Here is a 26,428-nt window from a genome sequence, read left to right as displayed (position 1 = left end):
CCGCCTAGCGGAGCATCCCGGCGGGCAGGGCGGCACCCGAAACCGCGAGAGGCGTCACGGGTCCGGGGCACGCCGTGCAGGCAGCGGACCTGGGACTTAAGCACCGCCCGCGGGGCTCTCATCGCCGCTTCCCTCCTTGCGACCGGGGCGGTTTGAGCCGCCCGCCCAGTTTCCTACCCGCAGCACCGGGAGCGCGGTTCCCCGTTCTGCAGTGCCCCAAGGGGAAGGCGGGGGGCTGGCTGCGCTGTGAGAACGGCCGGCCACAAGAGCCCTACGTAAAGGATACTTGATGCGAAATCATATTTAAGCTTTTTTTTTCTTTTTTTTTTTTTGATCGGGGAGGTTGAACCACAACAAAAAAAAAAAGCTCTGTACAGTAGTTAAATTCTATTACAAGTGTAGTAAACGTGATGATTTTTAGCACTAAGGCAATCACAGTTTGATAAGTTATATATACATATATAATTTACACAAGTCTACATTGACAAATCAATTACCAGTCACATCAACAAGGGGCTTGTGTTATGGCAAGTAAAGTTTATGAAAATTCACAGTTAATCTGCAAATATTTTAAAGATGCAGGAATTATATTGCACATCATAAAACTGGGTGCTGAGGAGCAGATTTACAGTGTTCCACCTATTGGTTCACAGAATATACATTGGTCATCACCATGCAATAACTTCAAATAGAGAAATGGTATCATGTACCACAGTAAACAGTTACTCACAATGTAAGTTTTAAATAAAGTAGCAAAAAGCTGTTAGGTTTCTCTTTAAACCATATTTAAATTCTTATAATAAAACACTTTGATAAAATCAAAACAGAATTACAGTTGTCACATTCTATTTTAGTATTCTTCTTTGTCTTTTCCTTTCTTCTCCTTTTCATCCTGTAGTGCAGTACCAAGTTTCTTTATGAGAACTGACAAGACTTTGTCCAAAGGATCCATGACACCACGCTGCAGCCACTTTGGAATAGTAGTCCTTGCATGGTGAAAGCCCAGCTTTTGGAGGATGTAGTCAACACCAACAGGATCAATTTTTCTCCCAGTCCAGGATATTAATCTATAAAAACAGCGATAAGTAGTAGTCTCACTCTCAAATATATACAACTTACAGCAACTGGCTTGTACATGAACAGCCATTTTTACCATTGTTGCTTCTGACCAATATCAGTCCAACAGGCACTGTTTCCAACTTAAATTATACACATAATCAGAAAACCACCAGTGGAGCATCCTCTCAAAGGAAAAGGATGCTAAAAGATTAAAAAAAAAAGAGCCTGGACTGCCTCCAGATCATGTTTAAATTGGTTTATTACCAACGTTTGTTTGTTTGGCCTGTGTTGATGTGTTGTTTTGGTATGTGAATGAACACTTGTCAGCATAAGGTTAAAAAAAACCCAACAAACCGCAACACAGAAGAAAGTCAGTTTCAATGACTGAAAGTGCATATTGAGAGCAGTGAGTCGCTGCTGTACACGCTATTCTTCTGTGCTAAATTTAAAACTGACATATAGCAACTAGCATAGTAGTGCTTCTTTATTTTAAGGTGGATGCTTAAAGAACAACTAAAACTGGAATGCTAAAAATGAAAAACCAATGCAAAAAAACTATATGGCACAAAGCGAATGGACTGTTGCAGGACAGAGAGAAACACAATGATCTGTGGTTCTTACTGACTTTAATTTTACTGTATCCTAATTTTGAAGATCCTCCAACAATGCTTTTTATCTGAATAAATTCTAACCTAGAAGTTAATTGGTGTAATAGATAATGGTGTTATCCAGCTTTTCTCATGTCTCAGAGCCAGGAATGTTTCATAGCAGCAGTAATAGCCAAAGGCAAATCTATAACAGCATCTTCACGATTAATCATTTTTGGAGCTGAACAACATCAACTTGGAAACACTTCTTGTTTGCATGACAAAGCCCACAGAGAAAATGCACAAAGTGATTGCAGATAAGCCTTGTTACCTGAGTGTGGGTTCCAAATGCCAAGTATTGCACATAAATTCTCTCCAGTCGACTGTAGTGTAAGTAATGCTTTCCTCTGCCTCCTTGTCATTGGAGCTGTCCTCAAGAACACCAACAGAGTTTTTCTGCCCTGGACGAGCAGTCAAAATGCGAGGAGGAAAGATTGCTGCAAAACGGAGAGGAAAAAACCCACATCAGTCAGTCACAAGCATCTCACTTGAATACTCTTTGTACATCATTTAAATAAAACAAAGTGAGAACCACCTTGTGGCTCAGTTTTACAGAATTTCTGACTAACAGTTCTGGTTTGGACCAAGTGCTGGTAAGAAAAAACCCTACAATAACTAACAGACACAGGATAACACTGGAATGTGGGTAGAACGCTCCTTTCTGCCAGCCTAAAGTATCCATATACCAGGGTTTTCCTTCAAATTCATCATGGCATTCAATGAAACATATTAGATTCCATAAGCAAAATTCAGACGTGCTCGTAGTTTAGTATGTTTTTTTTAGATTAACAGAGTAGTCTCTGAGGAGGAGGAGGTGGAGGAATAGTTAAGCTAAATCTGTGTCCAAAGACATCAAAGGCACCTGAACCCATTCTTACTTGAGTTTAAGTCCTGGGATACAGAAAAACAACAGCAGCTCCTTCTCCTTCAAAGAACATATTTTATAAAATAAAACCAAATCTATGAATTTGGATGGAATTTTGATTGATTTTAAGATAGCTTGAAAACAAATTTTTTGGACAAATTTCCACCAAAAATACTTATCTTCCCTTTTAGCTTCTGCACCTGTTAGACACCTGAAAATGCTTTTAGGAAGCGCTCCTAGCTCTGCTGTACATGTGTAAAAAGGTTTTTATATGCTTAGTTAGGAAAAAACCCCTTCAAAATACTAAAATTAATGTGTTCTACATTATGCGCTACATTTATACATTGCGTTACATCACACTAACAAATGTTACACTTTCCATACAATTCAGTAATAAATACAAACAACTATGCACAACAGAATCTCACACACCAAAACAGGTGACTTTCACTATGGTGGTAAGCATTTCTGATCAGAAAAATACATATGTATGAGAAGAAGCTCAATTGATGAAAGAACTGCAATAAAAGCAACATAGCATCCTAAAACAGTTTTAATCTGCATATATCATTTACAAAAGAAAATTAAATTACACACCAAGTGTCAGGAGCAAGATTATGACTTAGAGTAATTAGCACAAGCTCATGAGTAGTAGGGGAGGAGAAATCCAGGAGCATGTCTGTTCTCTGCAGCACATTGCACACAGGTGCTGCACTGGGGGTGGTCTGTTTTTGAACAACCTGCTGTACCTACACAGTGCCGGTACACAGTGCCACACAGAGGTATTAGTACAGCTTTCTGCGCAGTGGTGGAATGTCAACATAGTGATGCAATGTTTGTAAGCTTGTATGCAACTACTCTGCTCCAGTCCCACAGGGGATGACTTAAAATGAGCTCAAGTATTTCCTGAACGCAAACCTTTATTAAAAAGTATGAATATATTTACTGGCAAATAGTCTGAAAACTGCAGACTGTCAGACAAGTGTTGCCTCAATAAACAGCAACTTACCTTTTTCTTTTTCTTTTAGATAGGCAGATACCAAATCATGCAGAAACATAATCAACTCAGCATCCATCGTTACACAGATATGGTCTGTAAATTCAGTTACCACACTGCATTCCACCTTTGGTTTAACACTTGTATCTATAGCCAGATAAAAATAGTATTAATACATTTGTAAGTGCATACAGTATACATAAAAGTACACAGATTTTTAATAAAAGTAATTTGAAAAACAACATTGCTTTTACTGAAACAGAGACTCAAAAGAGAGGAAGGAGCAGAATTAGTATCTGTGTTTAGCAGCCTCAGCATTTTTGAAACAGTTTTCCAATCCAAAGAACTTCTGATATTTTATAAATGATGCTGAAAATAAAGACATATTGTGATGTAGCAACCTTAATCGCCCTCAACATGGAAAGCCAACCTAGAGCTGTATTACTAGCTTGTGTTATGCTATCTATGCACAATCTAGTAAGGAAAGCTGATAGCAGATTTTACTAGTTTGGCTATTAAAAAAACAGTTAACAGCCCAACAGGCTGGCTTATCTAGCAGTATTAGGCAGGATCAGGCATGGAGTAAAACCATAGCTCAGCCAAGATAAACATGTACGTTAATGCCTTATATCTTCAGAAGTCTTATTTCTTGCCAGTTGCAATTGCAATCTGAGCATTTTGAAAACAAGAGCATAAAACATCAGTTCCCATCTCATAGTCTCTTTTTCAGAAGGGCTCTCCTTTTTAACATTTTAATAAAAATAAGAAAACCAGCCTCCTAAAAGCAGCCAACCTATATGAAATACTTATATTAATTTCTTTTGGTAAGTTTTTTCCTATAGTGACCAGTCTCTGGGCTAAGGCTTTGCTTTCTCAACACAGTTTCCTCCACATTTTATTACGAAATGTTATCATTTCTTGCAAACCTGCAGTAATTCTCAGATTAAATCCTCGTCTTATCAGCAGAATAGCTTTGTATGTAACACCTCATTTATGAAACACAGCTTTAGATCAAGAAAAAAACAAGTTATATTTACTTCACCTTGCAATGAAGGCTCTTGGGGCTCTTGAACATGAATAGATTTAAAATCCAGCTGCATCCTTGGCAGTGCAAAGATGGTTTCAGTTTCATGGTTGTAACTGGAGCCACCTCTGAATCCACTTAGCAAGCTTGAGCTTTTCATGGTCGTGCTGCTCTCTGGGTTGTTCGCATCAACATTTCGCAGCAGGTTTAGCTCTAAATGGACAACAGGAAATGCCTGAATTCAGTAGTCTTTATTTAAAAAAGGTTCTTGTCAGCACAGAGGGTGACAAATTTTCACAAAATACATCTCATAAGAAAGTGGAAAGAAATAAGTGCCAGTACCATAACATCTAAGCACTTCTAAGAATCCTAGGTCCTTTAAGTCCAAGTTTGTGACCACCCTGTCGCAACTGTTCTCCTAATAAGCTTTCAGTTAAGTGAGATACAGACTGTGCAGGTTCAAAATGTGCCCTTTGTGTTTGAAAATACAGTAGTACTTAAAACAAAGATAAGTGTTTCTGATTTATACAAGTAACACCTAAGTTCACTGAGGCAGCATTGCTGTCAGAAATCATTGTTGACCAGGAATCCAACTTTGTCACAAGACATTTACCACAGTACACATGCAACATCATTTAAATTAGTTTTCAGTTTTTTAAATTCTGACAAGACGAAAGAGTGAAAAAAAGTTAATACTTCAATGCAAATAAAGCTGGTGTATGATTATTAAGAAGATTATATCCTTTATCCTGCTCTCAAAAGCATGGCTACAAAAGGTTAAACAATGACATGTTCTTGTTGTTTATATAGTTAATGCTCCAGATGTAGCAAAACAGGGCTACATAAAAAGAACTCACAGACAGTGCCTCTACTTGTAAACTTCAATCACTATCTCCTGTTGTGTCTTTCAAAAGGAATAAATATTTGTGTATCAATCACTTCAATTTTTATTTTTCAAGGAACTATCCCTGCTCATTTCTCACTATATTTTCCATTCTGCTATTCACTCTTTCACAGAAATTGTGTTGCTACCATCTACTGCTTCTATGGTTTGTGAATGAAATAGCAACTTTTTGCATATAGTCAAAGATAACTAGTATTACTGCAATGCCAGATACATAATGTCCTGTACACTTAACAGAACATTTGTCATTTCTACACAGTTTGAAAAAGGACATTGCTCAGTAACACTTAGCTGTTCAGCATATTGCTATGCTTCTTAACCCACAGTTCACCATAAGGTTCTCAAGAAGAAACAACTTCCGTAGTTCAAATTTCCTTCTCTCTACAGTCCACTTGAAATTTATCAGCTTTTAAACAGCACCATCTGTACTGCCTGGCAAGCAGACCAATCCCCAGACTTAATGAACATAGATCTAACCTTCATTCCTTGTGGCTGTAACGTAATTGAACCACTCTTTCACACTGGCAACTCCATGTGGGGGGTTTTCATGGCGGCGCCTTGTTATCTTTGTGATTGTCGCCATTGGGCTTTCGAGGGCTCCGCATGGTTTGGTGACCATAGTGTTATGGCCCAAATGAAAGTCCAGAGTCTGCACAATATACGTGGAGTGTTCACTAGTACCTTCATTGAAGGTGTGGGCAGCATGGCATGAAAGAGAGAAAAAAGAAATACAGAAAAAACAGGCTGGTAAAGGGTAGTAGGATTTTTCCTCTCTGCTCTCCTCGCACAGGTATTTAACATGAATAATAAGTATGCCAGTGCCATTAAAGCCTGATATAAAGCTAGCAAACAACAAAAAATTAAATTCTCAGCAGACACAGAGAGTAAAAACTTCTTACTATAAGGCTATCAAAATTCATCATACAGAAACAAGGGACTACATGAACATGTAGTCTGCAAGGGACTACATGCAATTAATGAGGCAGACAGTCCACTTTGTAGCCGTATTACTAGGGACATATCTATTGCATTTGAAAACATATTTTGCATTATTCCAGAGATAAAGCAAAGTGTGGTAAAGATGGAGAAGGAACAGATTATTACTTTAGGTACATGGTATATTTTGGGGAAATAATCTTGATTCAGACTTAAAGAAAATAAGTTTTTCTTTGATTTCTTCTTACATTTCATTATTAATACATCAATACATTCTTTAAAATCTCTTAAGAAATTTAGAGAAGTGAGGAAATGGTTTCAATTACCATCTTCCCAAACTTTCTGGGCTTCTGTCCAAAATGCAATATTGGGTTCTTCCAGGTGAAATAAGGCCCACGATTTTGAGCGGAAGTTGGGTCCATGAAAACAAGCCAGAGTCATATGGTTTCCATGAAGGCTCATGGATCCTCCAAATTGCATTCCATCTTCTGGCAATGGCATCTGAAATAAGGATATATGGCACCCCGATACCACTTTCAAAACTCCTGGCCAATGGCGATGATGGGCTGCATCCAACACTAGAAAATAAACAGCGAGAACAAACTTTAGGAAAGAGAAAAGATGCAGAAAAGATAGCTGCCGTATTTGTAGTTTTAATAAAACATGTAATTATGAGTGATATTTTCTAATCTATTTCATTGACACTGTTTCATCTTTGTGACCTAAAGTGGTTATAGCTTAAGAGTACCTGAATGAGCATACTTGGAAATCAGTGACTCATTGCGAACTGACAAATTATTGTTTCAGCTCGTGATTAATAGAAAGTAAGAATAGCATCACACTTCCACTGTTACTCAAATTAGAAATGCTTGGGTTTTGGTTTTTTATGAAATAGACTTTAAAAACTTTCAACTCTATTGAGATAGTTTGCAACTGGCAAAAATGTACTGTAAAGAAGCTATTTCAAGACAAACAGATATACTTGCATGTATAAAGTTAATCAGAGGAATTTTTACAATTAGAACATACTGCTTGGGAAGTATACTGTTTTTTGTACCACTTACATTGCTCATGCGAGCTTCTCTCCAAGTTGTTGGCCATTGTCTTGGGAGGGAGATAAGGAACAGGTCCCCAGGTGGACAATGCTCGCTTGCTTGTATCAAACTGCTGAGTAAAGAACTCCTGGAGTTTCATTCCTATTTTTATTAGGTCTGGTGTAGTTGATCTTGAAATCATAACTTGGAAGATATCCCATTTCAAGTCCCCATGGACAAATATCTCACTAGGTATTAAAACCAACAAGAGCATTAGCAGCTAATCTACTTCCTACTGACAATGAAAAATACCACAAATGAACCCTTTGTTTTCTAGCGGATGCTTACATGTTTGGTTAGCAATACTGGACAGAAGATATATAGGCAGAATTTGACCTTATCAAATATTACACATTTTAGACACAGGAAGCAGTATTACCTTTTATCAGAGATGCTTGAGTCCAAAACATTATATAGATTAATTTTCCATTCATCCTGTAGTTTCAGATCAGCATTACTGAAGATTCCCATTAGGATACTGGACCCCATATAGTCAACACGTGCTTCAGTAGAACCCATGGTAATTTGAATTTTATGACTGGGCTGTTGATTTGGGTGTTCAGAAATATGAGCTGAAAGAGAATCAAAGCAGTACAGAAATACAGTGTTAAAATAGAAGAAAAACACTTTTTCCAGTGATATCACCCTTATGCATCCACATAATACAGAGGGGCTGAGAAAGCACTGGCTTTTTCCAGATACATGGCAGCAGTCATGACTGGTGTAGTGCCAGAACACCAAGCCTCTTTTCAAGCCAGGTTTGCATTTCCCAGACCGTCAGCACTTATAAAATCCTAGGAGCAGCTGAAATGCCATAAAAACTTTCAGTTGCCATTTCCCAGACAGCTGAAGGGAGCTGGAGGGTTGCACAACCAGTGGAATTTTAGAGCAACCATGAGACTGCATCAGCCCTGATCAGAAGGCGAACCCTTCAATTCAAGGTATGTTACATAGTCAGAATGCACAAGTAGAAATCCAGAGGTTTTATATACTAGCAGGTTCACAAAGCAAGGTATTGTGTCTTTTTCTTTTTGATATTTATTCTCTGGAGCGTATGTTAATACTAGGCAGCTTTCCAACTTACCCACCATCTCCAGGGTATTAACATCTATGGTACCTCCAACAACTCCTCCTCTTGAGTCTAACTGTGATCTTCCCAAGCCAACAGACATGCTAATTTCTCGATCTCTGCTACTACCCACAGAGAGACGACCCTGACTTTTCAAACCACTGGTGGTCCACCTGGAATAGAGATGAAAACACACAACAATTTTCCAGGCTGTCAAAAGAGAAATTAAAAATTATGTACTAGAAAAGGTTAAATAAATAATGTGGTGTAGGAATGTGTGACTTCAAGATTAAGCATCTACCAGTATTCATGAAGTATTCACAGTTCAAAACTGAAAAAGTTAGGATTGTAAAACTAGAAGACGACAGGCAGTTAACAGTTTGTGGGGAAACCCACCACCTCCCACCACACACCCCCATCTGTTAAAACATATGTGATCCTGTTTTATACTTACGTAGTATTGCCCATTACATTGCTCATATTCATTTGAACATTTAATTGTTTTAGGTTCATAGCAAATACAACCAGTGTTTCCCATGGCGTTCCTTGCTGGCTTCCAGCTTTGTTTGACTTATTAAATGGAGTTGATGTTTTTGAGAGAGTATCTGAACAAAAAGATAAAAATATAAATTATTCCACACACTAGGAAAAACTGGCAGAATATATCAATTGTACATATTACAAAAGGAGAGACTAACACCATACTTAAGGAGCTCCACAAAATTACTACTGAGGATAAGTTAGAACTAGAGGATTTGTAGTATGCTTTGCTTTAGTTGTCATAGAAATTGCTCATTTTACACATTTATTTTAACTAGTGTCTTTAAGAGATGATTTTTCATTTTGCTGCATAAAAATACTAGTGTATTCAGAAAGTGAATTATTAGTATTTGAATATTCAGGTAGCAGTTATTTACACAAGTGCCAAGTCAGAATTTCCACAGTATTAGGGTTTTCCTTGCTCTTTTCACAAAAAAAAACACAGAGTTGTGGTCAACGGCTCAATGTCCAGCTGTAGACCAGTAATGAGTGGTGTCCCTCAGGGATCGGTGTTGGGACCAGTCTTGTTTAACACCTTTGTTGGTGACACGGACAGTAGGATTGAGTGCACCCTCAGCAAGTTTGCTGATGACACCAAGCTGTGTGGTTCTGTTGATACGCTGGAGGGAAGGAATGCCATCCAGAGGGACCTTGACACGCCTGTGAGGTGGGCTGATGCCAACCTCATGAAGTTTAACAATGGCAAGTGCAAGGTCCTACACCTGGGTGGGAGCAATCCCAGGCACAGGTACAGGTTGGGCAGAGAAGAGATTCAGTGCAGACCTGCGGAGAAGGACTTGGGGGTGTTGGTCAATGAGAAAATGAGCATGAGCCAGCAGTGTGCACTTACAGCCCAGAAAGCCAACTTTATCCTGGGCTACATCAAAAGGAGTGTGACCAGCAGGTCGAAGGAGGTGATCCTGCCCCTCTACTCTGCTCTCGCGAGACCTCACTTGCAGTATTGTGTGCAGTTCTGATGCCCTCAACATAAAAAGGACATGGAACTGTTGGAACAAGTCCAGAGGAGGGCCACGAGGATGATCAGGGGACTGGAACACCTCCCATTGAAGACAGGCTGAGAAAGTTGGGGCTGTTCAGCCTGGAGAAGAGAAGGCTGCGTGGAGACCTCATAGCAGCCTTCCAGTATCTGAAGGGGGCCTACAGGGGTGCTGGGGAGGGACAAGGGGTAACGGGTTGAAACTTAAACAGGGAGGTTTAGATTGGCTATAAGGAATAAATTCTTTACTGTTAGGGTGGTAAGGCAGTGGAATGGGTTGCCCAGGGAGGTTGTGAATGCTCCATCCCTGACAGTGTTCAAGGCCACACTGGATGAAGCCTTGGGTGATATGGTTTAGTGTGAGGTGTCCCTGCCCATGGCAGGGGGGTTGGAACTGGATGATCTTCGGGTCCTTTCCAACCCTAACTATTCTATGATTCTATAAATCCTGTCAATACTGTTATAAGCCTCTGCAAAATTACATTTCATATCAGTAATGCCACTCAACTAGCCATAAGTCCTTTTCCAACTGTGTTTTCCCCTAAAAACTGTTCATATGTAACATCTTGCTTGCATTCTAAATAGACAAAATATCCATCCTTTTTTTCTAGACTAAAATAAGTCTCATACTTCTGAATTTCCTAGCTATATCTAATGCTGTAAGTCTTCCACACAGCCAGTGTTAACACTGCTCTAAGATACAATACAGTAACATTTGTAGTAAAAGAAAGTAAAAGTTTCTTTATTTCTTACATGGAGACTACACGTATTTAGATCTTTTAGTATGAGCACAGTCTCAGATGAAACCAAATAACTGACCTCATCTGTGAACTGTGATATTGATTCTCTTCTAAGAGGGTTATAATTGCTTTGATGAGGATAGCCAAGAAAATGAGAATGCAATCAAATTTGGATGAGTTCTCCACCTTATTCCAGCTAAACAATTCCCACTCTAGTAAAAGAAACTGCAATTTTACAGGAAGCATATTAATAAACTATACTTTCATTCATCCATTTTAGCCATTTTTCTTTGACTAAGCCATTTACTCTCCACTCCCAGGCACAGTGGAAAAGAATATATTATGGCTGCTTTCTACAAAGCAATAATGACATATTTTTTTCATACAACTGATGGAAATACTTTAAAACCCTAAAGAAATCATTGTCAACTAACCTCTCTGAGGCACTGAAGAGTCGGACACGCTCCTGGACCTTGTTACAGCTGGAGACTTTAAGCTGTGAGATGCTGTCCCAGGTGACATACTGCTGTTTGCATTGTGTTCATTAAAAACATTAGGTGACTGTGCCATGTGTGTAAACGAAGCAGATTGGCAGGGCTGCTCCCACGTTCTACAGTATGCTTTCCTTGATGATTCAGGAGAAAGATGCTGGCTTACCCCTTCAATTGAATCTGGTGTTCCAGGACCCGATGCTAGAAAAACAAGCCAGCACATGAAAGGCAGAAAAATTATTTCATTTTTGTTTAACAATATTCTCCCATATACTAAGAAATACTCAATGTCAAAAGACATATCATTTATCATAACTGAAGGTTTTCAATTATATTAATATAAGCTCTTCAATGAATTCAGTGACCTACTTCAGAAATTTTCTTCTATTTCTTCTTTCTAGGAGTTTTTTAATTAAGCTTATTAGAGTGACTGCATATGGCGTAAATTATAATACATTATATGTAGTCACATATGTAATAATACACAAGTAATACATATTTATAAAATTCCTTCTATAATCCGTTGTACAAAGAGAGCTTTCATGATAAGAAGCAGTATCCTACCTGGGAGGTTTATTGTCTGATCACCCAGGAAAAGCCGTCTAGCAATGCTTCTCCTGTACCAAGCCCTTGGAAAGGCTAGAATCTCACTGAGTCGGCGCATATCATATTTAAAAGAAGCAGATCCTATGTCACAGACAGCTGAAAAAGAAAGCACAGACACACAGCTGTAAACTTTAAGTACTAATAGGTTTTGATAACCAATTGTAATTAATAGGTGTTAAATATAGTCATCAAATACTTCTTTACACACAACAGTATAGCCTTTGCTGTAATGATGTCCTGGTTTGGAACTTAAACCATGACAAATAAAAAAAATAGTTTTTCTGAGATGTTGCCATTTGTCGAAATCCAGTATTAGACAGATATAAACACATTTCATAAAGGCAAGATAGAACCTACAAATATAATTGATGTTGGATTCTACTTGTGTCGTATGTACCTCAGATTTCTCGTCTGAGGGTTTTACGGCAGATTAATCACAACGATTCTGCTGTTTGCCCATTAAGTCAGGATCCCCTGTGTAACAGGGGAAAATAAATAAATAAAACATCTTTAAACCCCCTTTTACTTCAAGGCTCCTTGGGTATTCAGGAGTCCAATTCTGATTGTAGCTTCACAGGCACCAGGTGGCAAAGTGGTGAAATTTGACAGCTAGTAACTCAACATAGAACTACATTACCAAATTAGACATACAGCAGTGCAGCCAGAATTAACATAACAACACACAGCCAATACCAGACTTTTAAAAAAGGAGATAATGAAGAAATACTAAGAAGTTTGTGATCTAGGAGATTCAACTGTTTGAGCAATCCCATTTAGTTACATTAAATCATAGAATCACAGAACAGTTAGGGTTGGAAAGAACCTCAGGATCATCTAGTTCCACCCCCCCTCCCCACCATGGGCAGGGGCACCTCACAATAAAGCATGCCACGCAAGGCTTCATCCAACCTGGCCTTGAACACTGCCAGGGATGGAGCATTCACAACCTCCCTGGGCAACCCATTCCAGTGCCTCACCACCCTAACAGTAAAGAATTTCTTCCTTATATGCAATCTTAACCTCCCCTGTTTAAGTTTTAACCTGTTACCCCTTGTCCTGTCACTACAGTCCCTAATGAAGAGTCATCAGCATCCCTATAGGCCCCCTTCAGATACTGGAAGGCTGCTGAGTTCTAAATGAATCAAAAGGCTAAAGAGGTGCATCTGCCAAGAGGTACTCCAAGTACCATTCAACTTTAATGTATCAATCCCTACTTCAATCAAAGAGCAAACATTTTACTACATGCTCCTATTAAACAGTTCTCATGTAATATCTACAAAAGCTGCTGAGAGTAAAGTTTATCACTGGAACAGCAGTTCTCTATCAGGTCAATAGATGGGATTAAAATGAAACAAGCGTTTACCAGATATGTTTATCAATGTAGTATCTATCTTGCTGGTAGCTTTGCTTGCAGACTGACTCTCAAAAAAGGAGGAACCTCCTGAACGTCTTATTCGTGACAGGCTGACTTTCACAAACTCAAGGTTAATGCTCAAAGAATCCTTCCGGCCAGTGACCGAAGTTGGCTCCTCATCCACATTACCTAGAAACAGAAAGGCAAAAGCTTAATCTGCTGTGACCTTTTCAAATCTTCAGAAAACCATGATAAACTTGAACAGTGTTCATCTAAGCAAACAATAACTTGTCTGTACCTAAGGCTCCTGATCCAGGGGTTAGAACAGTAACAGCAGATTTTTGTTTTCCAGCTCCATATGGATGGAACACGTAGAGGGAAAAGTCGGACATGCAGGCAGTAAAGCTCAGGCCTGAAGAGCTGCTACTAGAAGTAGTCAAGTCTGACTGACTGCTGCTGTGCCGTGTTCTGCCAAGAGGGCTGCCTAGGCCAGGTGAGGAACCTGAAGTCAAATTTTGGCAAAAGATAGTTTTAGTACAAAAGCATTTTCAAACATGAAATAATACTGACTGTTAACAGCAATACTAAACAGACCAAATGCACATCAAATTATGCCCGTATAGCAGCAATGTAGCTTAAATACTCGATGAACTGATGCTAACCTTTTGTATGAGATAACTGCTTATATGAGTTATAAGAGATAACCACTTAACCAGTGTAAGAAAAATTCCAATATACTGAATCTGTGCCAGCTTTTACAGGAAACTGATAGATGAAGAAATCCTACTGAACTCACTAATACATAAAAGCCTAGCCTTAAGATGTGGAAAAGCTTATCTTCTACTCAAATTTTAGACAACAGAACATTATATTTATTCATGCTACAAGCTGTATATAGTATACATATTCACATACACATATTACCTGGTGCTCCAGATTTATTAACTGAATTCTTTGAGCCACTCTGTGAAGTGCTGACACCAACTGTCACATTTTCTGATGGGTATGTTGTACCTAATGTTTCCAGTTCTCCTCGATTTGAAGAGAAAACAAGATCCAGGGAAGGCAATTTCAGCATGCATTCAACTCTTGATACTGGCAAGCAACTGAACTTGATTTGAGAGGGCTGGAAGACAGAAAGAAAATAAAGCATTCAGTAAACAAATAGGAAATGCTAAAACCATCCCAAATTTGGCACGTAAAGTGCTACGTATTTAAATCTAAACAAATTACAGCCTTTTCAGTTTGGTTTTAGAATTACTAAGATAACTGTATGCAAGTTGATATAGATATATTAATTGCAGGCAATCCCTTGAACACCAGAGCTATTATCTGTATCAGTTTCTTGAAAACAAGACACAAGAAGCCTGGATGCAGCAGAAGACATGCATGTATGTCCTCCTTTCTTCCTCCTCCCCAAGTCAGTTCATAGCTCTTGTCAGGCAAGAGCTATGCAGAATCATTTGAGCTGATGCTGAAAGCCTCAGCTCCCCTCAGTACATTCTTGGCCAGATGAGTTTGTGGGTAAAAGCTGAGAGAAGCTACAGATTGTTGTGATTAATTTTCATAGGCATTTAAAAAAATCCCACCACCATCTGTTAGAATATGTTGTTCAGTATGGGAACACAACCAAATTTATACCAGGCAAAATTGTTGTTTGAGCCAACATTCAGATCAAGCTCCAGTGCTCTGAATCACCCTGTGATAGCACTTTTCTCTCTTAACACATATAAAAAGCCCAGACACATCAAATATTAAGCAGTATGAATACTTCTTTGTAGAGGATAACTGTACATTTCTACATTTTCCATATAAACTGAGAAAATCTTTTAATTGTTATTTTTGTTTTGTAATTGTACCTATAAATAGTAGATAAAAATACTAGTTATGGAAGATACTTTCACAAAAAGTCCAGAAGAGACAGGGAAGAAGTAATGATTAAAAATGCTCAGAACTTTTGTGACTTCTCAAAGTTGCTAATTTCTTTGGTATTCTTGAGACCAAAATATGTCTGAACTCCTGCTGAAATAAGTCCTATTTTATCATCACACTAGACATTAGTCTCTCAGAAAGGACACTTGAAATATGTTTTATTTTTTTTTAAAGCAAACTTAGAAGCATGTATTGTCTCAAAGACTCTGATTGTTACTTACTATACTGAAGGCTGAGCTGAAACCTCACTCACCTGAACTCGTACATAAACCACCACGTCTACAGGGAAGGATGAATACGCTGATGTCGAAGACGATACTAATGATGTTGTGGATTCCTCTAAGGGATCTTGCATATCAAACTGTCCCATATCTTCATCCTGGGAACTAACAGCTTTTAACAAGTACAAGAACTCATTAGTGGAATTTAAATGGAAGAACAGCCTATCATCATCAGAAGAGAAGAAAAAGAGTACGAGAGTACAAATATGCAACTTACCTGCATAATTCCTTTCAATGGGTGTGATTGGAATCGTTTCAAGAGCTTTCTCTAGAAAGTCCAGTAAGCATGGGCTAATCACCATTTCCTCTGGCAATGACTGGAGTGCAACCCATGCATATAGTTTAGCAGTTTTCACTCCACCACTTCCTTTCCCTTTGGCTGCAACATTTAAAAGATAAATTTGTCTGATGTAATACCACTCAACTGTAAATGGGAAACATTAGAATATATTTCATAACTAACAGCTGTTTTATCTAATTCCCTGTATCATCATCTGAAAAGACATAGATCAGTTAGAAAAAAAATTAAGCCCTAAGTTCTCACTTAAAAAATGATGCAAAACCATTAGTCTGTCATGCTTGATTGTAATTCCATTGCCTATGTTCTTGATGAAGAAGTCTTATGTCATTATTCCCCTTTTTTTTTTTAAAAAAATAGCACCAAAATCAGACAAGCATTCTTCTCCAAACAGACAATGCAAAGTAACTACAGTGACTGGAACTGAAAGTGGAATTAGGAAAAACAGATACATGAGCCTGGGAAGAATGTAAGTTTAAACTGAGAAAATATACTTGAAAATTAAAACTGTAAATGACAAGTCCTACTATATTTATGCAAAGAATAACTGGATTTTTAAAAGCCTGGAGCTAGCCAGAATATAAACTAATAAAAAGATTGTTGTCTTCTAAATCTGTGGAAGAGGGTAGCACTTGGGTCCACACTCACCAAAATATAAATATGCACACAAGGCAATAGTACCAGCTCAATTCCTGTCTCTATGAAACACAGCTTTAAAATGAATAGAAATAAATGAAGATATTGATTTTAAATTCACCAAGAAAAATATAAACATTAACTAAATTACTGAAATGGAGCTTAAAAACCCTTTTATTTGCTAAAAAAGCCTCCAAGCACTCAATTTTCAGGCTATACGATGCGAACTATCCTGTCTAGTGCCTCTGACTAGATTGTCCTATCTTGCACTTGCTGGAGACCAAAGAGAACAAGACAAGATGGTTTCCATTCCAGGCAAAAAGTTCTATTTAAAAAGTAATAAAAATATCAATAAATATGTTTCAAAACAATTCAGAACTAATTAATATTTATAGAAATACAATGCATAAAGAAATACGGTAATTGCAATCACTAGTTTGGGGAGACATTTTACATCCTCATACAAGTGCAATTTCTGAAAGACATCCCTCTGCTACATGTGGAGCTTACAGACATAAAAACAAGACTCAGTAACTGGACATGACATGGTAAAAATTCAAAGGCAAAGATAAGAAAGAGGATAGGAAAATACAGAACAAAATTGAAGTAGCATAAACCAAGATTATGCAACATTCAGTAACCATAAAGAGAATGAACATTTAAGGGAGTAAGAGCTTATAGTTCAACAGCATGGATAATTTAGAAAAGTGTCCACATTTCACTCTTCTCTCCCAGCATCTCCACTGTTTTTATTTAAAAAAAGCAAACAAAAAAAACCTAACAACAAAACCCAAAAAAACAACACAAAACCCAAAACAACCCCTACAATATTTTTCAGCTATTAATTTTGCTGGCTCGTCAAATTTTGACAAATTTTTTGTTTTGTTTTAAAGTGATACTCAAATGCCAAAGGAGAGAGGAGTGGATGTCTCGGAGGTGCAATCTACATACCTCTAGATCTGACATGATGCAACAACGGACTCCTGCTTGAAAACAGGAATCATTTGAGATAAACCAAAACTTTCAGTACTGGAGCTCATGTTACTGCAAAGCATGGTTATTTAAGGGCCTGCAACAGCTGAGGACATTAGTCTGGTATTTTGATTAATACAAATACATGTAACCAGCTGCCTCAGTATCTCAAGAAATAACCCAGTTCCAGAAAGCAGTAATTTATGCATTACTTGTGCAGTACAAGGCACTTAAGAGCTGAAAGTATTCTTTGAATGTATGGGAGGAAAGATTAATCTGGATTTATCCTTCATAATCCAAGGGAAAAAAAGCAGTCAGCATTCACTTTTTATACAGATACTTAAACTTTGCTTTCCAGCATTATTTTGTTTGATGAAAACACGGAAAAGGCTGTGACAGTCCATCACTGGGACATGGTGACTATGACAGAAATATTACTGCAACTGGTTTGTCAAGTGATTTCTGAAAATGCAGCTTTATGGACTGCATTCATGCTTCTGGGATCAGGTTTCTGCAGCCAAAGTTAAGACTTGATAAATACAGTGCTTCAAGTAATGCGCAGACAGATCTAAAGCCAGTAGCTTACACAAAGGAAGATACATATATCCATGATAGTTTTAGAAGGTTATTGTCTGTAAGTACCTGATGGGATGGGTGGGGGTTGGGGAGGAAGTAAGGTGTTAGTCTTGCTGTGAATAGTGCTACATAAAGGAGATGTGGCAGTATCTTTCATACCATACAGCTTGGACTCTTTGGAAAGAGTTCTTGGCAAAGAGGATCCTCGAGAAGTATTTGGCGATTCAGTCTTTAAAGTCTTGGAGTTGTAGTGCAACTGGAAAGCAAAGAAAGATCAATTTACTTCATGCAAGTAGCTCAATTTCTGCACAGCAGTTTGCTGTCACTCCTTTCCTTAAAAAAAAAATTCTTTTCCATTGTTTACAAAAATACCACTGTAAGATATGTTATATTCCAGTTCATGTTCCACAGATAAAGCTGGTGCACATAAGATCTGACACCTCTGTGCAAAAAAAAATAAAAAAATCATAAACTATAAACAAAATATCAAGGAAACACAGAGAAACAGAGGAATTTACTATTTAGTAACAACGACTAAAGCTTGTTTCTTCACTCTGTTACATCATAGATATCCTGTGCTGCCAACTATTTGTTCCTGTCTGCATAGCTTGCTTTTTGTCTTACTGCACAGTGAAACTATTCCTCTACTAAACACTGGCATCCAGAGAGTTGCATTAAAAAAAAGTAAAATCCAAGAGTTCACACATTCTGTATATCCATAATACACTATCAATAAAAATAACGAAAGCTGTAGAGAATGTTTAGTTATTCCTAAATTTTACTAAAGGCAATGGCAGGACCCGAAGCATAACTTATCCCTGAATATAGCCTGAAATACTGCAAAGACAACACACATAGCCCTTCCACACTGAAAGGCTGGGTAATCCAGACTGTTGTTTCAAGAGGCAAGCATTTGATTTATCGCACTACCTCAAGTGAATTCCTTGAAGTGTCTATGCAGCACTAACTTATTTTCCTCTGTTCTTACTCCATAGGATTTCAAATCACAAGATACAAGGACACTTCTGTTGAGAGCCTTTCTTACTAGGATACAGAAACAACTATACGGAAAAAAAAAAGATTGTACAGTCTGACAGTGTTTGAGAGAACAGTGTCCTAAAATAACAGTTTTTATACTAAGACTCTGACTGCTATAAAAAGCAACACAGAAGACACAGTAAATGAAAGTCATGTGTTAGTGGGCCAACTGCTAAGCTGTCCTTCCCCTGAATTATCAACACTGAACAGATCTTCCTTTGTTTAAAACAGGCATACAGTATAAATTACCTGTCAGAGGAGAAAATAACCGAACCAATGTCTAATTTTAGACACCCAAATATTAATAGCACTGATTTCATTATCTAGTACCACATACCCTATTCATTATAGAGCATCATTTGACATGGTTCTGTTTTTGATGGTATATATAAAGATTTGGGGGGTTTTTGCCCGTAAGCAAATGAGAGTAAAAGCATCAAAGCATCTATCAGTTTTCAGTGTAGTATTACATTATTCCTATATCAGCAGCATCTACATAACTGAAAAAGATTTTGCCAATGTGCTCTGTATACATGAACCTGTACATACTGTAACAGTGTATTTACTTTGAAGTCATATTTGAGCATAGAGAATGAGCTAGTGCTTCCCTGCTAAGGTGTATACTCCTTTTACCTTTACATCCACCCCAGGAATATAAAACACTGTTGTTTCCACGTCACTAGATTTTGTCTGTAGAGATGATGGCACTTTCTTGCCAGCAAGTAAGTGAGTAGTGGATGCATAATTAGTTTGAAATTTCTTCTTTTTTGTAGGAGACTCTTGATCCAAACTTCTGGAACTCCGATCATAGCTCCTAAAATAAATATACTGTTATGTTATTAAAGCAAGCTTATTAATAAGAATAGTATTAGTATATTTTCTAGTATTGAAAAACACTAGAGATGTCTAAAACAAATTTGTAATATCAACTACATTACCTTCGTAAACTTATGTCATCATGTTCTTGCTGAAGCATTGTAGGGTGCAGTACACATTTTCCACAATCAATTTCAACCCTGATATCAAGTTCAAAGTCAATATTTCTCTCTGTGGTTGTACCAGTCATACTTCTGTTGGTAGGTGTTGTTGGCCAGCGCTCAGTGAACAGCTGGTGGACAGCAGCGAATCCTGTTGCTTTCTTGCGAGACGTACTCCTGCACAGGCACAGTTGTGGATTAGACATCAGCATGAAATTTACCTAAGAGATGGTAGGAGGCATTCGTAGACTACATCCACTCTTTTAAGAACTTGGCTGAAAAGGGCCTTATCTGATGCACAGCAACACTGTTATCCATCTTCCATTCACACATTTCTAAGTTTCCTTTCTTAGTAGAGGATACTACAAAGACCTAAGCCTTTTTTAAATTCTGAGTCACAAAAAGGACCAAAAAAGATAAATAATAATTCCCATATTTGTAAATATTTACATTATTACATGTACTTCAGGGAGCTATAATCACGGAAAGTTGTGCTGTCATTTGGGCCCTCTAAAACCTGCCCCATGCCTCAAAAACCTCACTTTCCAAGTTCTTGTATTCTGTTCCCAACCCTGAAGTTTCTCACTGTTTCATCCTTTTCGGATCAGAATTGCTCCTCATAGCCACCTCTGCTGAACACAACTTTTTCTGCTTAGACACACAGACATTTCAGGCAAAATTTAGTCCTTTCTCACTAGCAGATTTTGTAGCTTTCAAGTAAATATTTCAAGTGAATTTTCTTAATTTCTGTGCTCTTCCTTAGGACCATCACTTACGGTGGTTTCCTATAAAAATATGTCCTCTCTCTCTCATGGTCATCCTCCTTCTCAGAGTCCTCACTGCTTGATGATAAGCTGTCATCCCGGCGTCCTTCTTCAGGCTGGAAGGGAATGCCGGATGAGAAGACAACTGGAGTTTTGGGTGAACCAAATACTGAGCATGAGCCTTCACTAGTAGATGAGTAATGGGAGGGACCATCAATAGTTACAGACAAAAGGTCCATTTCTGTCTCCTCTGGAAACTGATTGTAAACAAACAAAAAGATATTAAATTTCCACAGATATCATCTCCATAAAGAATGCATTAGATAGCTCTGGAAATAAAAATGCAAGAGTGCTATAAGAAACTCTTACAAGTTCCTCATAGTACAGAGAATGCAGGTGTAGAAATTGCAAGACAGATTGCAAAAAAGAAAGAAGTGAAAGCTTGGTGAGGAGACATTTGCCAGTGCCTAGTGATTGATCTCAGTCTGTTAGCTAAATATATATCACGATCTGACCAATTCTCACAATCAGAAGAATGGAAACATTTCATTTCAATTTTAAAATTATTTGGAAAGAAAAGAACAGAAGGCAACAAAAATCATCAGTAACCTCATAGAGGGGTGAGGCACCCAGGAGTATTAGTGAGGTGTGCATGCAAGACGCTAACGCAGAATGTACAGCACATATGTTCTAGGCTGCACTCCCAGCACACATGCTTTAACACAAAATAAACTTCAGGCCAAATTTCCAAAAAGGGCCTCCAATTTCTCACATAAAGCACACCACAAACACCACATAAGCAAGTTTTGAACATTAACTTCTTAAAATGCCTATGAAAATTATCTAGAAGTGCTAGTTTAACACCAACACTACCTATGCAGTGTTACTATAGAGCTACACAGTTGTCTGCAAATTCAAATTAGAGCTCTGCTGAAGAACTGACAATAAAATGTCAGTAAGATTATTTATTTTTCAATATTCAACATTCGATACCTCTAATTATTTGATTGCATTTTGCTATGCTAACAAAAATTAAGCTAGCCAGGCTTATATGTAACAACAATGACAAAAGGTAGGATAGCTTTTAAATGTAAAAATATTGAAATGTGCAAAGCACATTTCTATGTTTCATTTCCATCTCTCTCTCAGAAATAGGAACTTATTTCCTGGGAGTGTGAGATGAGTTGGAAGGGGAAAAAAATATGTTACTATCTATTCAGGTGTCTTTTGTTTGCTTGTTCATTTGTTGGGTTTTTGTTTTATTTTATTGGTTTGGGGTTTTTTTTGTTTGTGGGGTTTTTTGTTTTGATTTGATTTTTTTTGTTGTTGTTCTGTGTTTTTTAAGGAAAAATAGATCTTCACTATTTTCGCTAAACATGTTTTTTAAAGCATTTTAAAATCTATACCATTTGTTCTCTGGGTATTAAGTTCTGACACATTCTTTACTCACTATTATTTGAAAATAGCTTACTCTCCATTAAGAGTAGGAATTCCAACAGCAGCTGAAGTGTGAGAGGATGTCCTCCTACCTAGCACTTATTTTGTACTGGTTTTAATGCCTGCAACCTTGGAACACCATGTAAACAGATGAAGGCACACATACTAAAATCCTCTTGTAAACCACATTTCAAGGCCAGAGTTACATCACTTTACATCAGGGTTAATCAGTCTTCATAAATATACAAAGAAAAATCACAGTAACTCATTTTACAAAAACTACCAAGTTTTAGGTCCTCATAAGGATGTAGAAATACTGTGGAAAGCTCATCACAATCATGTTCTTCTGCTTCTTTACATATTTAAATTTAAATATTTTCATATTTTATATACATTCTGTTTAGCTGCATGCGAAAGAGATGAGGCATTGAAAAACAACTCCCTGTGAGATAAATTAGTTCGCTGGCAAAGAATACTTGGTTGTTTTCTAAAAAATACCTGAAAATACCCTTCCCCTGGACAGCTGGATTGTTGTGCAATCCCCAAAGCTGTTTTATTCAACTTAATTAGAAGTGGAAAGAAAAAAGATATAAATTAAAACAATAACAATAATCTCAGCCATGCAAAACCAACATAATAGGAACATTTTCAAAATTAAAAAACACAGCGACCAAGTCAATGATTCAACAATCCATTTCAAACACACAGAAAGATAGACCTGTGGGGTTACAGCAAACTAATACCTATTTCCAAAACTCTAAATATATTCAAACACCAAAAATAGTAAGCAATTTTTAACACACTTCTGTTAAAAATTCCAAAACAACTGCATTACTACTGTCAGCCTATTAAAAACAAAACAAAACAAAAAAAACCCCAAGTATTTACTCCAATGATTCATTTGATTTCTGTGTTAAGAAACCAAAACACATCTGTCTTCTATCAAATCAAATCTTTCTTCCAAAACCCATCCATTATTTGAGTCCCACATTAACAGAAATAGACACACAAAAAACATACAAGCAATTCAGATCTCCCTAGGTATACCTATCTCATGAACTTGTGACCAAGTGGCACAGGAAATGTAATTATATGGCTTATAAAATAATTCTTACAGAATCCTGTATGTTGAAAGTTACTCTTGGCCCAGGAGATGCAGCATCTACACGAATATCTGGGAGGTCTTCACTGTCTCCTAGTCGAGAGCTATAAGCAAGAGGAGAACAGAACAACTTGTTAAGCTTTACTACAGGATTCTACATTCATGCAAACATGTAACTACACAAATATAAGGCAATAAGAAAATACAGTCAGTACTTAAAATTTTGTTGTGGAAAAAATTACAAAATCATAATTGAAGACCTTAAGGTATATGAAAAGGAAAAAGGGAGGGGGAGAAGTAAAGAAAAGGAGGCTACACATTGTTTGGCCAGTAGTCTATCTCTAGCCAATCTCTGCTTATTTCTTTATGCAAGTTTTTCAATCCTGAGCCAACATGCAAAAATTACAGAAAAATAAGATATACGTGATCTACCACATGGGACATAAAGCAGATTGCCAGATTATGCATTCTGTGATGCAACTGAATTATTTGGCCTCACAGTGTATAGATATCACTTTACATTAATAACCAAAGTACTCGCTAAGTTTTTCAGAACTTAGTGTTTCTTATAGAACAACAGAAAAGCCCCATCATCTTTTCCATACAGTTTCTGGTTCTCTTCAAAAAACTTTGTGAAAACGTAAAATGAAAACTGTTTTCATCTCACAGATCTTGAATAAGAACCTTCATGCCTTCAATGCTTGCTCTGCTTTAATTATCAAGAATGCTGCTTAATTCAGAAGAGAGATTCCCTTTCAAGGGCATATTAGAGTGGTTATAAAGCTGGTTTTATTCTGGAATATCTGCTATCTGATGTTTTCACATCTGGATTATTTAAACATTTCTATTCACTTCTACAGAGGTATTCAAATTCAAAGTAAATTCCTATTGAAATTTTCTTCTCTCAGGAAAAATAAACAAGAATCCTAACACTCCTCTCAACCTTTTTAATTTTCAATTATTTAATATTTAATACACAATAATGCAGCACTTTTTAAATTCAAAATTTAAATGCTTCAGATAGATCTGCAGGAGCAATAGACTCAAACACACGTGTTCTAAAACCATAGCAAACACTTTACTAGGAGGCATCACTATACAACTACAGCAGTTTGCACAGCAGCCATGATAAAACAAAGGCAATACGTATTATGCATATGAAGAGATTAAATGAAAAATATTATTAAAAAAAAAAACCACATCTCCCTTTCTTCTTCTCATTACAACAGCCCTTTAAGGCATGTGACTGCAATTCAAGCATAGGAATTGAACTGATCACACTATGCCAGTTTTCCTTTTATGGTACTTCAGTATAACTTGAAAGCAGAATTCTATAGAAAACCCTAAGGTGATGCAGAGCAGAAAGTTCTCATTTGACAAACTACTAAGTCTGTTAAAAAAGCTGCTTTTTAGAACATGTATGTCTTCCAAAGTTACCTCCTCCTATCTAGTTCCACCACAGATAGCCACTGCTTACAGTGAAAGGACTTTTACAGCCAAAGTCTAATGCTTCCTCTGTTACATAGGCTGTCACTGTTACCACAGATCTCAAATTTGCAGAAGCTTACCTTGTTCTGTCCATTCTCTTCAGAGGTGGTCTAGCTGATGCTGAAATACTCTTAGATCGGCTATAGCTGGGTTTGTAGCTGAGACCCCATTTGTCTTTCAAGGAGGCAGCCTAAAACAAAAATAATATTTAAATGCAACAACTGAGAACAGAGGTGAAAAACTTTGGCAAGCTAAAATACAATTTTACATAGGTGTTCCAGTAAAGTAAAAATATTTTTTTAAAACTGCATCTCTTTTCACATGTCCCAGCATCTTCATCTTGCTCTGCATGCGTGTTCAGTTTTTGTGTTTGCTGAAGTTGGTAACATCCTGTTGCCAGGAGAAATGTATACCCAAAGCTAATAATCTGACCGCTTCAACAGACATCCTTCCTAGCTACCACTACAGTAACAGAAGAACATGAGATAACATGAGAGCACCTGAGAAAGACTTGCAAACAGATTACTAATTGAAAGATCTTTTCTTACTACTGAAGCATCATACTTGGAGCTCATGTTCTAGGACACACTGAAAATCATCTTTTGTCAGGTTTGTTATCAGGGTCTGTGAAAACAGCCACACATTTGTGGATTACCAGCAATCCTGCTTGGGTTTTGTCCAGTTTCTTCTAGTGTCTATGCCTGGTAGCTTGATCTTATTTTTGTATTACTTAACTCAGCAAATGTGCTTTGTTTACATATAGAACAGGATTATAGCATGCACAGATGCCAGGTGGAACAGCAATAGGTATCTATCATTTGCCCAGGCAGTTAACATGCTTGCCTCTGCATCTGCATTCCACAGTCCAATAAGGAATAATTTTAAAATCTGCTGAAAGTGTAAATGACATTTTCAAAACCACTTTTTTTTCTTTACTATTCCTTCTGAGTGTGCAAATAAATCCATTTACATTATAATACCTGTGAAATTCCAGTTTTCCTATCTCTATTGTTACAAGGGAGAAGAACTTTTCCCTGCCCTCTCCTAAACGTAAAGGGATTGCTGAACTTCTTGATAATCTTAACCTCCTTTTCCACTACTAACATTTTCTTTGCTTTAATCAACATGCAGAAAAGAATTATGCAATGCAAGTGCATAATGCTGCTCACCCTCATACTGGATCTCCGTAGCTTTTTACGAACATCTCGGCGGATATCATTGACAGCCACCGACTCCAGCTGCTGATAGCGCTGAATTTCTTGATTTATAGTTCCTTCACTTGCACCTAATTTTCTGGAGATAAATCATAGTTGAGTTATCTTACAAATCAGTGCCATTATTTTTGCCATTTCAAAAATCTGTGTTGCAATGATGTTTTGCTTTGCCTGGGAATTATCCCATTTTCTCTTTTTTTATTAATTACTCATAACCAGTGTCAAATGTAACTACTGAAGATTAATTATCAACACACCACTAAATGGTTTAGAAAACTTTGTAAAGCACCTGCTATTTTGAAAGAATTGTGGTTTCCTGAAGCATTCATAGACTGAGAAAAGGCAGGCACAAAACATAATTGTGATTCTTGAACTTGTATTAGAAGAAAC

At 37.4% G+C, this 26,428-nt stretch overlaps 1 protein-coding gene across 1 annotated transcript in view; it reads right to left on the bottom strand.

Moving 5' to 3' along the window:
• Positions 1–369: 369 nt before the first annotated feature.
• BLTP1 (bridge-like lipid transfer protein family member 1) overlaps positions 370–26,428 on the bottom strand; it is a 117,778-nt gene continuing 91,719 nt past the window's right edge. The window contains exons 61-84 of the mRNA XM_031043599.2: positions 25,994–26,117; positions 24,905–25,014; positions 23,350–23,440; positions 20,810–21,054; positions 19,995–20,210; positions 19,690–19,870; positions 18,085–18,274; positions 15,754–15,915; positions 15,509–15,648; positions 14,248–14,449; positions 13,622–13,825; positions 13,333–13,512; positions 11,928–12,065; positions 11,307–11,564; positions 9,050–9,200; positions 8,611–8,768; positions 7,906–8,098; positions 7,497–7,714; positions 6,759–7,010; positions 5,974–6,177; positions 4,611–4,805; positions 3,581–3,715; positions 1,978–2,143; positions 370–1,067 (exon numbers count right to left, since the gene is read on the bottom strand). Of these exons, the coding sequence (XP_030899459.1) occupies positions 851–1,067; positions 1,978–2,143; positions 3,581–3,715; positions 4,611–4,805; positions 5,974–6,177; positions 6,759–7,010; positions 7,497–7,714; positions 7,906–8,098; positions 8,611–8,768; positions 9,050–9,200; positions 11,307–11,564; positions 11,928–12,065; positions 13,333–13,512; positions 13,622–13,825; positions 14,248–14,449; positions 15,509–15,648; positions 15,754–15,915; positions 18,085–18,274; positions 19,690–19,870; positions 19,995–20,210; positions 20,810–21,054; positions 23,350–23,440; positions 24,905–25,014; positions 25,994–26,117 (4,330 nt within the window). The 3' untranslated portion in view covers positions 370–850. The remainder of the gene's footprint in view (positions 1,068–1,977; positions 2,144–3,580; positions 3,716–4,610; positions 4,806–5,973; positions 6,178–6,758; positions 7,011–7,496; positions 7,715–7,905; positions 8,099–8,610; positions 8,769–9,049; positions 9,201–11,306; positions 11,565–11,927; positions 12,066–13,332; positions 13,513–13,621; positions 13,826–14,247; positions 14,450–15,508; positions 15,649–15,753; positions 15,916–18,084; positions 18,275–19,689; positions 19,871–19,994; positions 20,211–20,809; positions 21,055–23,349; positions 23,441–24,904; positions 25,015–25,993; positions 26,118–26,428) is intronic.

Source organism: Melopsittacus undulatus, chromosome 5, assembly GCF_012275295.1.
Source record: "Melopsittacus undulatus isolate bMelUnd1 chromosome 5, bMelUnd1.mat.Z, whole genome shotgun sequence".
In the NCBI taxonomy this organism is placed as follows: Eukaryota; Metazoa; Chordata; class Aves; order Psittaciformes; family Psittaculidae; genus Melopsittacus; species Melopsittacus undulatus.
The sequence above is the reverse complement of the archived record's forward strand: the minus strand, read 5'-3'. Positions and strand labels throughout refer to the sequence as shown.